This window comes from Lolium perenne, chromosome 3 (assembly GCF_019359855.2).
Source record: "Lolium perenne isolate Kyuss_39 chromosome 3, Kyuss_2.0, whole genome shotgun sequence".
Taxonomy (NCBI): Eukaryota; Viridiplantae; Streptophyta; class Magnoliopsida; order Poales; family Poaceae; genus Lolium; species Lolium perenne.
Window position 1 is genome coordinate 281,896,966 of NC_067246.2, and position 12,972 is coordinate 281,909,937.

At 42.7% G+C, this 12,972-nt stretch overlaps 1 protein-coding gene across 1 annotated transcript; it reads left to right on the top strand.

Moving 5' to 3' along the window:
- Window positions 1-5,191: 5,191 nt before the first annotated feature.
- LOC127338674 (two-component response regulator ORR42-like) lies at window positions 5,192-5,927 on the top strand. Its single transcript, XM_051364701.1, has 2 exons — window positions 5,192-5,415; window positions 5,508-5,927. The coding sequence occupies exons 1-2, from the start codon at window positions 5,203-5,205 to the stop codon at window positions 5,697-5,699; spliced, it is 405 nt and encodes a 134-aa protein (XP_051220661.1). The 5' UTR covers window positions 5,192-5,202; the 3' UTR covers window positions 5,700-5,927.
- Window positions 5,928-12,972: the final 7,045 nt, after the last annotated feature.

Genomic DNA, 12,972 nt, shown 5'->3' on the forward strand with positions numbered 1-12,972 from the left:
CAAGAAACACACTTATATATACGCATGCACTTTATGCGCAAAGGCACGGGTGCCTCTAATAATATGTGTGTGCACTCGATCGATGATCCCTAAACCTTAAACCCTAAAACCCTAATCCCTAATCCCTAATTATACCCTAAACGTACACCCTAAACACTAAACCCTAAACCCTAGACCCTAAACCCTAAACACTACACCCTAAACCCTAAACACTAAACCCTAAACCCTAACCCTAGACCCTAAACCCTAAACACTAAACCCCAAACCCTAAACCCTAAACCCTAAACCCTAGACCCTAAACCCTAATTAACCCTAACCCTAACCCTAAAACCCTTGCTAGCTAACCCTAAACCCTAATTAAACCCTACATATATATATATATATATATATATAGGCCAACGACATAATTGCGCATCAAGCAGGCGACCAACTAATTAGCGCTGATAAATTAATTAACTTGAATTTTGATAAGTTCTCTCGAATAAAAACACATTTGATTAAGTTGCCTCATAATATATATACAATTAGTGTGCATGCGCGCATGGCATACCTTGCACATATCATTCTTGCATATATTTCAATATATATCTGAACATATTCTTGGGGATATATATATATATATTTCAATCTCTCTCTCTCGATCTATATATCGTTGGTGGCCAAAAAACACACTTATATATGTATGCACTTTATGCGCAAAGGTGCGGGTGCCTCTAATAATGTGTGTGTGCACTCGATCGATGATCCCTAAACCTTAAACCCTAAAACGCTAATCCCTATTCCCTAATTAAACCCTAAACATACACCCTAAACACTAAACCCTAAACCCTAGACCCTAAACCCTAAACACTAAACCCTAAACCCTAAACCCTAAACCCTAAACACTAAACACTAAACCATAAACCCTAAACCCTAACCCTAACCCTAACCCCTAGCTAACCCTAAACCCTAATTAAACCCTACATATATAGGCCAACGACACTTAATTTCGCGGGTGCCTCTAATAATGTGTGTGCGCACTCGATCGATGATCCCTAAACCTTAAACCATAAAACCCTAAAACCCTAATCTCCCTAATCCCTAATCCATAAACACCCTAAACACCCTAAACACTAAACCCTAATCTCGCGCGTCCATGGGATGTCTTCATATCCAGGTCCATGTCCAGCTTTACGTCCATTTTCTTATCCAGCTGCTCCTCTCCTCCTCGTGCGATGCTTGGTTCCTCTTCATACCTGATCATACATAAGTAATACGACTTAGGCTGTATAAAGTTCTCATCGATCAAAGTATCACTTAGGAACAACTTCAGCTGTTGTTTAAGTAGCTTTGCACGAGCTCGTGTCATTGGTCCAATTCTAACTTCATTGGACTTGAGCTTCACATCAGCATTGTCTTCATCTTGCAATGACGGAGGTAGTGTGGTAGGGATGTCCTCATCATCTCCCCCCTTCAAAAGGTGTCGACCTCGACGCTCCAAGGTCTTCTCCATCATATGGTGTCAAATCAGCTACATTGAAAGAATTGCTGACACCAAACTCCTCTATTGGAAGATCTATTGAGTATGCATTATCATTGATCTTGGCCAGCACTTTGTAAGGACCAGCACCACGCGGAAGCAATTTGGACCTCCGCAGCTTCGGAAACCTATCCTTGCGAAAATGTACCCAGACCATATCACCATGCTTGAACAATATCTCCTTGCGCTTCTTGTTCATCCTTGTAGCATTTCTCTTTCCTTTCTTCTCTATCAACTCTTTAGTCTTCACATGAATTTTTCGCACAAAATCTGCCCTCTTGGATGCCTCCATATTGACTCTCTCATGTATGGGTAGAGGCAACAAATCTAGCGGAGTAATGGGTTTGAAACCATACACCACCTCAAAGGGACACAACTCTGTGGTAGAATGTACCGCCCTGTTATAAGCAAACTCCACATGCGGCAAACAATCTTCCCACTCCTTCAGGTTCTTCTTGATCATGGATCTCAACAGTTGTGACAATGTTCTATTCACCATTTCAGTTTGACCATCAGTTTGGGGATGACAAGTAGTACTGAAAAGTAGCTTCATCCCCAGCTTCCTCCAAAGCGTCTTCCAAAAGTAGCTCATAAACTCCATGTAGACGTACAATCTCCCTGAAAAATAGGTTAGCAATATGCACGCATCGTCGCTTTTGTGGCAGACAATAAATTGTGACATCTTGGAAAATCTATACCCTACCACAAATATAGAATCATGGCCTCTCTTAGTACGCGGCAAACCCAACACAAAATCCATACTAATATCCTTCCAAGGTGTAGTAGGTGCCGGTAAAGGAGTATACAAACCGTGAGGCTTCAGCTTGGACTTGGACTTGTTGCAAGTAATGCACCTCTTCACATATATGTCCACATCCCGCCTCATCTTTGGCCAATAAAAATGGTCAGCTAGCATGAGTAGCGTCTTCTCACGTCCAAAGTGACCCATCAAACCTCCAGCATGAGATTCCTGCAATAAGAGCAAACGCACAGACGATTCTGGAACACATAGTTTGTTAGCTCTAAACTTTTCCCATGCTTTACCAATAGCACACAAGCGATATGGTTCAGCAAAATCATGATCAGTAGCATACAAATCACATAGTATTTCTAATCCAGGAATTTTAACATCAAGTTGAGTTAATAGCATATTCTTCCTAGATAAAGCTACAACAACAATATTATCTTTTCCCTTCTTATGCTTAATAATGTATGGAAAAGACTCAATGAACTCGACCCACTTAGCAAGACGCTTATGCAAAGTAGATTGAGCTTTCAGATATTTTAAAGCTTCATGATCATATTGTATGATAAATTCTTTTGGCCACAAGTAATGTTGCCAAACCTCAAGAACTCTAATTAAAGCATACAATTCTTTATCATATATAGGATAGTTCAACTTAGCACCAGAAAGTTTCTCAGAAAAATATGCAATTGGGCTACCCTCTTGCATCAAAACACCACCAATCCCAATACCACTAGCATCACATTCAATCTCAATTTGCTTATTGAAATCAGGAAGTGCAAGCAACGGTGCAGAAGTTAACAATCGTTTCAGTTCATCAAAAGCATGATCTTGGGATGCGCCCCACTCAAATACAACACCCTTTTTAGTCAAGTCATTCAAAGGTGCAGCAATAGTACTAAAATTGGGCACAAATCTTCTATAAAACCCAGCAAGACTATGAAAACTTCTTACTTGACTCACATTCATGGGAGTAGGCCAATTTTGAATAGCTTCAATTTTAGACACATCTACTTCTAATCCAAGCTTAGAGACAACGTAACCCAGAAATATGACCTTATCTTTGCAAAATGTGCACTTCTCAAGATTACCATAGAGTTTATTGTCACGCAACACTTGCAAAACATGTCTAATATGTATAGTATGATCAGATTCATTGCGGCTGTAGATTAATATGTCATCAAAGTACACAACCACAAACTTGCCAATAAAATCACGCAAAACATGGTTCATCAGTCTCATGAAAGTGCTAGGTGCATTAGTCAAACCAAAAGGCATTACCAACCACTCATATAAACCAAGTTTTGTTTTAAAGGCTGTTTTCCATTCATCCCCTTCTTTCATCCTAATTTGATGATAACCACTACGTAAATCAATTTGAGGTTTTGAGTTGCTTGCCGATGAAAAGAAATGAATTGATCGATTAATGGTATGAACCTAGGTAAACCCTAGTCTACGTGCAATCTCGGTACATAGATAGATACATGTCCCATGATATGCACCTCTCAACTGGCATCCCAACCCTCAAAAAACTAGTACCCCCTGTAGCACATGTCGTGGTCATATCCAAGACATAGCTAGTTATCTCTTAGCACCTTTAGTGTTAGCATATATACAATCTAGTACAGTTCATCTTTGTTTATGTTAGTTAAGCATATGTGCACGTATATGGGATGCAAAATTATAGATAGGAGATCAAAATAATCCGGTAGTCGAGCTACTAATATGTGATCGATCTGGAATATACCAGATGCACTAAATTCATAAATAGCATTTGATATCTATCATGGACACATTCATAGTAAGGTTTTCCTGCCATACTTGAACTAATCACCACAATAATAAATGAACATCCATCCCTGTTATTGATGGCAAAACAATAAATAATTTATAATCTCCTTTTGGTATTTAGCTACAAGGCATATCAAGACATAAATACTTGTACAAAATGTGATCTTATGCGGTGCGATGATCGACAATTTAATAAGTTGTACATCTATGAGTAGTATCTAGAAATACGAAAATATATGCATCATTTATAACAAAATATATTGGCAATATCAACATTAATTCTCCCTTTTCTATTTTCATGTGAAATGGTGAAGATATTCGCACGCGGGAACAGACATAATTATCAAATAATGGCTGAGATCAGTCGGCCTTGGGGAGGTTCTCCTCTCGTTTCCCTCTATAAATACCTGGGCGTAGAGGGGTACAAGGCACACAACTCCAAAGCCTGAAGCAACAAGATAAAAAGAGAGCCAACTGTATTTCCTTCGACCTCGTTTGCCATAGGCTCTAGCAAGCTTTGAGGTCCCTATTTTTTCTTCTTTTTTTGCCTTGCAATCATCATCATGTACTAGTTTATTTAGCTATGCTTACATACAAGAGACTCTTAGAGGTGCAACCATGCATATGCACACATGTGTTTTATTTTTCATCGTTTCTTTGCTATGATGCGGTCTTCCTTATGATGTTTTTGGCTCTACTTATTGTAGTAAAGAACATGACAAATTTTTCATATGTAGAACAATGTTCTCTTTGTGTTTTTATATTATTTTCTGATGTTTTTCTTATCCTCTTATATGGAAATATAGATTTTTTTCATCTTCCTTTCCTGAGTAATAATAAAAAAATTACACGTCTTGCAATAGAAACTTCTAATAATTTGAGCTTCCTGCCAGATCTAGCGCAGATTTCCATCAGTTGAGATGTACTCGAAGTGCATGCTTAACTTATAAATTATTTTTAAGAATTATTTCTTATGATTTTGCAACTAAAATTGGTCACAAGATATTCATGCACAATGTTTCGGGTTAGTAATTTTGATTTTTCGTTTATTTTTATTCAGAATACCCTAAAACAATCACGTTACATGTATTGCATGGATCTGAAATAACAAATATCTTTATTATTTTTATAGTTTGTTTAGCCGGTCATGACATCATACGATGAAGGATCCCCGGTTAAGGCACTTATTGTTGAGGATTCGGCTGTTGAGACCAGGGTTCACTCCGCCATACTGCGTAAGTTCCAATGTGAGATTACTACCGCTAAGAATGGGAAAGAAGCAGTGCAACTATTCCTCGAGGGGAAGAAGTTTGACATTATTTTTTGTGACAAGGACATGCCCGTAATGTCTGGGCCTGAGGTATAGTTTTCCATTTCTTTCGTGTGGGATAAATAGCTATTTATTTTGCTGAAAAGTTTACTTGAAAATGTACTTCTTGTCTTATTTGGCAGGCAATTGAGAAGATCCGTGCTTTGGGAGAAATTCATGTGAAGATTGTTGGAGTATCAGTTGGTGATAATGCCCAAGAGGCGTTCATGAGGGTCGGCGCTGATGAATTTTTGCCCAAACCAATGGACATTGATGTTGTCGGGGCTATAATTCAGGAGGTCATCAAGAAGAAGAAGAATAACAACATGGTCTAAGCCTAGCCAAGTTTCCTATATAAATGGAGGGAATAACATGTTGAGCTTATATATGTATGAGCATGCCTGCTTTGTCGTATTTGTCTAGTTCTATCGTATTTTCATCTTCTTTCCAGGTTCATGTTAAAGATTGTGTTTAGCAACAAGGACAAGAGAGGCTACCAATAATTAGGTTGAATCCATGTAATATGTATCTCCTTCAAGTTTAATGCATTAACTTTAGATTAATTTTCATGTGTAAGGTTGCAAGAAATCTACAAAAAACTCAATGGAATTGGAATTAAATTAGGGATCTAGCTCGTGGGGTCTCCTATCTCATCTAGAACTAGAACTTTTGCCAATTCGCCCGCGCCTTCTGTGGCATATCAAAGTCAACGAACGATTCGCCGGCATTCACCTACAAGGTGATGCTGCTGCCGACAACTAGAGACCCCTTCGGCTTCTTGCGCCACACTCGCTCATGGAAGATCGCTAGTTAGAGGGGGAAGTATGGAGGGCATCCTAGATAGCACTCACATAGTGTCACGAATAGGCTGATTTGCTGAAGGATATGCATCCCCATATCCAAGATTTGTATGTCGTAAAAGTCGAGGAGGTGCTAGAGAATAGGCCAGGTGTGGAAGGAAATATCGTGCTCGGTGAAGCTTAGGAAAATGATGAACTCACCCTTCTCCGCTAGGGGCACTTCCACCATTCCGGAATCCTCGAATGGGTCATTCCTATTTGAGGGATGATCAGTGAGGTGGTGAAGGGAACTAAAGCCTTGTTCTTCATCTTTGATCAACACCACACTCTGTTGATCACCATGGCTAAAGAAGAGACGCTTGGTTTTGCAGAATGGAGCTCGAAGTAGTGGTAATGGTGGCGAGGCATGCTGGGGTGGAAGGGGCAGGTAATGAAGAGTGACTGGCTCTCTGGCCCTCCACCTACCTTACACTACAAGAAAAGTTCTGATAGACAACGTCCCAAAATCGTCCGCTAAGGGCCATTTTTCGTCGCCTATGGGCCTAACCCGACGATATGGGTTCTCTTGTCGAAACTGCGTCAGGCAAAGTCCTACGACGTTTTTTTCGGTCCGTCGCGCTTGGGCGCCCTTCCACCCCGGAAAATCGGACCGTTGCAGAAGTGTTTCCGGGAGCCCGTTGACTACTGACGTCATGCAAACTGACACGTGGCAGACGCCGTTAACTCGCAGTTAACGGCGTTAACCGGCTGAAACCCCGTGGTAGATGGTAGGCCCACACGAGGCCTGCCACGTCTTAAGCGGGCCGGCCCATTAAGTTTGCGGGCCGGGCCAGCTGACTTAGTTTGACCGGTCAACTATATAGCTGGGCTGGTGACGTGGGCATTACCCTTCGGGTAACCAGTATTGCCCTATCCGGTATTTGCAAATTGGAGGCCCATGAAGATACCTGAAGGCGAGATGGGCCACTAGGTCGGCGCACCAGAAGATTCCTTGACGGGCAAGACAAGGAAGCGAACAAACAAGGAAAGATTGGATCTAAACTACTGTAAACCTAGTCATACTCGGTTAGGACCCTTGAGACCTGGCCTCCTATATAAAGGCCAGGAGAGGGGCAGCCGAAGAACACGAACAATCTTAGCAATCTAAGGCCGGAAAAGCTTAGAGCTAGGTAACCCTAGCAATAGCAATCTCGATTAGATCTCAGCCGAAGTATTCGGCACCCCATTGTAATCCATTGTCATCATAATCAAAGAATAGACAGGCAGGACGTAAGGGTTTTACCTCATCGAGGGCCCCGAACCTGGGTAAATCGCTCTCCCCGCTTGTCTGTGAACCGATGTCTCATGTCAGCCTACAGGATTCCATCAACCCCAAGCCCCTATCGGAGGGCATTGGCGAGGAGTACCCTCGACAATTGGCGCCGTCTGTGGGAAGACTGTCGACACAGGGCAGGTCATCGGCAGCACCAGTTACGTCCGCGGCGTTCTTACTCGAGTCACCGACGCCAGCAAAGTCAAGAGATCCGATCCGCTGCGGATCCTTCGAATTTGTGCCGCGCCGCGAAGAGCTTCACCCGAATTCTATGGCATCGTCTCGCAACACGGAAGCTGTTTTCGGTGGCGTCCACTTCGTCGTCGACTCCGGGGGTTTTCTTCGCCTCCCCGGGGCCGGCGTGTCCCACTCAAAGGCCGTGCCTCAGGAGGGTGACCCTTCGGCAGCAGCCCTAAAAGCTTCTCCCAGAAGCATGCGAGAGAGCAACCAGGAAAATCTCGACGCCGCAGCTGGGCAAAGAAAGAGACGAAGAAGTTCGCACCGTGAAGAGGAAGGCAGAACAATAGTCCACTCTCGATGCTATGACATGTCATCAATCAGAGGACGCACCAGTTCTCCACACCTCTCAGCTACAGAGCAACTTGAGGCGCCATGTTATCTCCACTCTTATTTCGATCCTAAGGATGGTCGGGAGAAGTCCATCCATCTGTTAAGGAACTGCCGACACTTCTTAGAGATTCGGCAGTTCTGCGACGATCTTAGAGCTGAAGCCACATCAAGAGTTCGCATAATGGAAGAGAAAGCAAGGTCCTATGGTCATCAGCCAGAGCCATATGTACCAGAACCATACGAGCCAATGGAAAAGGACGAATATGAACCAGTCGAGGCATTCCCAGCACTGCGTGGACAGATCAACATGATCCACAAAACCAGCTTTTCGAAAAGAGAAATCAAAAAGTTCTCCCGAGAAGTAAAATACGCGGAAGTTGCCATGGTTGATACGCCGGATTTTATCGATTGGTCAGATCAGAGCATCACCTTCAGCAGGGCGGATCACCCGAAAGCCGTCCCAAGGCCCGGTCACGCGGCCCTTGTCCTGGAAGCACAGATTGGAGGATACAATATGGGCAAAGTATTTATGGATGGTGGAAGCGGCTTGAACCTGTTATTCGCCAGCACAATGAGGGCAATGGGTTTAACAGTCGACATGCTAAAAGAATCCGACACAGGGTTCCACGGCATTATACCGACTCGACCCGCCTACTCGCTGGGTAAAACATCGTTGGACATAGTCTTCAGCACGCCCAGTAATTTCAGGAAAGAAAGGGTTGAGTTCGAGGTAGTCGACTGGGAATCTCAGTACCACGCCATCCTCGGCAGACCTGCGTTTGCCAAATTCATGGCCGTGCCTCATTATGCATACCTGAAACTAAAGATGCCAGGCAACAACGGGACCCCAATAACCGTTCACGGCAGCTTCGCTCGGTCAGACAACTGCGACAGGGAGTTTCAGAAGATCTCCTCGAAGTTTGGAGCCAAGGAAGAACTCAACGCGATCGACGCCATAACAGATCACACACAGCCGCTAGCCGACAATCGAAACGCAAGATCCGATGAGTTTGATACTGCGAAGGAAACCAAGAAACTGCAGGTGCACCCTACTGATCCGAAGAAAACGGTCAACACCTCGGCGGACCTAGATGTCGCATAGGAAAGCGCGCTCATCGAGTTCCTCCGTGAGCGCTGGGAGATATTTGCATGGGAGCCATCCGACATGCCAGGTATCCCCAGGGAACTCGCTGAGCACGCCCTAAATGTTGACCCGACGGCCAAGCCAGTACAGCAGTCGATGCGGCGATTCTCCGAACCTAAAAGAAGAGCAATCGGCGAAGAAGTTAATCGACTCCGCAAGGCGGGATTTATCCGAGAGCTTAAGGAATCTGAGTGGGTGGCTAATCCAGTCATGGTGCCAAAAAAGGACACAACCGCCCTCCGCATGTGCATCGATTACACTAGCCTCAACAAGCACTGCCCAAAAGATCATTTCCCACTGCCTCGAATAGATCAGATAGTCGATTCTACAGCCGGGTGCGATCGTCTCTCTTTCCTTGATGCGTACTCCGGGTACAACCAGATCAAACTGAAGAAGGAGGACCAGGAGCTAATGTGGTGACCCGGCATACCACTGCATGGTGTAGTATGCAAGTCTGATATAACACCAATGAAACACCGTTCCACTAGTATTATATCGCTCAGAGTGGTACAACAGAAACATATGCGGGTCCAAGGCATGTCTATAGAATTACATACATACTCTGTTACATAAGATCAGCATAGCCTCCTACTTTACAATGAGGTAAATCTGCAAATAAACTCCAGAAGAATGACTCGTAGTCTAATCCTATCACGAACTCTATTTGTAGAGTATTTGACTAGCTATAGGGGCTATGAATAGATTCTAGCTAAATAGGAGCTAGGTTTAGGAAGCTAGTTCCCTTCTATGGCTAAACTAAGTTTTCTCCTTGTTGGATGTGGTGTCTGACTCCTCTGACAGGGTTTTGTTTCTTGAAGTAGTTGTTGTCTCCTCGGCCTTTGAGTTGCACTGTAGATCCTCCTTCGATGCCTCCATATCTAAGCAGGGGATTTAAGAGTGGGATGAGTACGAGCGTACTCAACAAGTTCATTATAGGAAAGAGGTGTTTAATGCACTAGCTACAGAATTAGACCAGAAAGTCTAATACCAATGCAAGTTTTCATAACCATTTCTTCAAAAGGTTGCTTTTATTCAGAAGAACTATGTCCGTCAGCCTTCACCGGTTTACTAGAACTTCATGGAGCTCCTTTCCGGCCGCGTTCAGCGATTCCATATCCCGGAACAGGGAGTGACAGGTCACGGTTCTTTACACTGCAGAGAGGTGTGTTGCTTTACCCATAAGAGATCTTAACTTTGGTGCCAACCGAGCCGCGGGCTCGTCCACACTTCCTTTGGTGTGAGGCCCGGTATAAGGTCATAGCCAATCATATTCCTCCGCTACCTCATACACCCACCCGTTGTTGCAAACCCCGACCCTGGGTCCTCGCCGGTCCTCTTACTCCAATTAAGGATGGACCCCGACCACGACGACAGTTCAGGTCTCTACCATGAACTCCTTCGCCGGCAGCTGCAACCCATCATAGACCGCAATAACCGTGGGGACTTCATCGGGACCCCCACCCTACCACTTGTCCTCTCTTGGATCAAGGGTACCACTTGTCCTCTCTTGGATCAAGGGTCTACGGTAAAGCGCATCCGTTGATGTACAAGAGGTGGAAATACGATTGACTATTCCGTCCCACTCCAGATCTTATGGTTAACACGGGTATTACGGCACAAGAATCACTGGCGACATTTGTTGTTTAATCCTAGATGGATATAAACCCTTGCAATGGAACCTCCACCGTATCAACACAATCCATGGTTCCATTGCCCACCACATAGTCATATTCATAGTTATGAAAATAGTGGTTTTGCTTTTTATGCAGTAGTGATAAACATAGTACTTTGCAAGTAATTTGGTAAAAATACTCAAATGACATGAGCAAGTGATGAACTTGCCTTTCTTGACTGCAAGATTATGCAGGCAAGGTCTTCGATACGCAATAACTCCAAATTCTGAAATAGCATCATCGTCCAGTAAGGACGATGTATAAAAGATTGGCAAGGATGCAATAATGCATAAGTATGAGATGCAATCGTTCCGAGCGTAACCTAACCCCCCTGATTTAGGATTAGTGAGTTGAAATGATTAGTTCAGGGTGTGTTGCACTTTTTAGAGTGGTTTCACAATCAAGGTTCTTATTAGGGTTTTGGTTAACTTGGTATCATATACAAGTGGTATAACACATAATGGTAATCATAATAATAATGATGGTACACAAGGAATAGTATATGTTATGTTCTTAGCATGTAAGGAACAATTGTTAGCTTTAGCACTATAGGACATGGTTAATAATTACTTGTTGCTTATTATAATGGAATAACTTTTGAAGAACATGATTCTTAATGAACAAGAAGTACTTTCAAATAAGGGCTTTTGAGTTTCTAGGTTTACTATGTATTTTCATTTGATTCACTAATTAGGTAGAAGATGGGTCTTAGCTTTTAACATCACAATATAAGCAGGGGTAATAACTTAGTTGAGTTGAACTAGGGAGGATGGCTAATGGTTATTTAGTTTGATATCATTCTCGTAATGGTGTACTATGGAATGACTCCACTAACAAGGTATGATTAATTCCTATGATAAAAGTTAACTTTTGGACTTATGATTGGTGATACAAGTAACACATCACTCTAGCTATGACCTTCTACTTAAGATCCAATCATCAAGGTCCTACTTGTAAGTATCAAACAGGGTCATGCAAAGTAAGTCAAACTCTTTCATTTCAATTTAGGTTTAAGGAATTATTTTTAAGGTATAAGAATTTCCTAAAGCATCTTGAATTTAATTTATTAATTTTGGTTAAGGAAAATATTCCTTACAAATATAATTTAAGACTAGTTAACCTTTATGCTAGATTTTTATGGATTTTTGTAATAAGATTTTTATTAGTTAAAAAAATCACATCTTAACTTTTATTTATTAAATCATGTTTAAATTATTTTGACAATATTTATTACATGATTAAGGTTGAAATACTATTTCCATTTTTTTAGAACTCAACTTAATAACATTAAGTATTTTTTTTAAATTAAAGTATTAGAACTGGATGAAAATCTATGTGACTTTAATTTAATGGTTAACTTGATTGAGAGTTTTAATACTAATGTGTAGCTTGACTATGGTATTTTAGAATTTAGCAATCAACTTCTATTTGTTATTAAATATTCGTTTGTATTTTAAAAGTTTTCCTTATAATCTAATATTAATTGTGTAATATAAAATAGACATACACAAATACACTAGTATGTAACTTGGTGTGCTGGTACTAAATAGACGCACACTTGTATGCACTAAAGATAGACTACTTAGCTTGGTTAGAGTAAAATGGGCTATTTAGCAAATACGATACACCCTAATTGGTATTTGGATTGGTTGTTAAATGGGCCTAGTAGCACACACGCACACAAGGTTGGGGTTACGCATATGTACATGTACACGTACGAGACCAGGATAGCTCGTTCCCCTCACGCTCATCTCTTTCGAGCCTAAACGTGATCCTCTCTCGATTCCCCTTTCTCGCATGCGACCTCACATGTCGATGCGCTCGTCGCCGCCTTGATTCCGGCCGCCGCCGACCATGTCCGGTGCCGCCGAACGTCGCCAATACTCCGCCTGCATCTCCTCCCCCAGTTCCCTGCCGGCACGGTGCCTGCCCGCGCCCACGCGCGACCTCGTGAAACCCTAGCTTGGGCTAGCCGGTGCGGCATCAGCACCGCCGTGCCGCTGCAGGCTGCATCCTCAATGAAGAGCACGAGCTCCTCATAGCCGCCTACGACTTCTAAAACGATCTTCCGAGCTCCTGCTCCCCTAGTTCGACATCGACGAGCACCTC

What these genes read in the sequence shown, in the direction of transcription:
- LOC127338674 (XM_051364701.1), top strand. Translation starts at nt 5,203, where the DNA reads ATGACATCATACGATGAAGGATCCCCGGTTAAGGCACTTATTGTTGAG. An exon ending in CCGTAATGTCTGGGCCTGAG is followed by an intron (nt 5,416 to 5,507) that starts GTATAGTTTTCC and finishes CTTATTTGGCAG; the next exon opens with GCAATTGAGAAGATCCGTGC.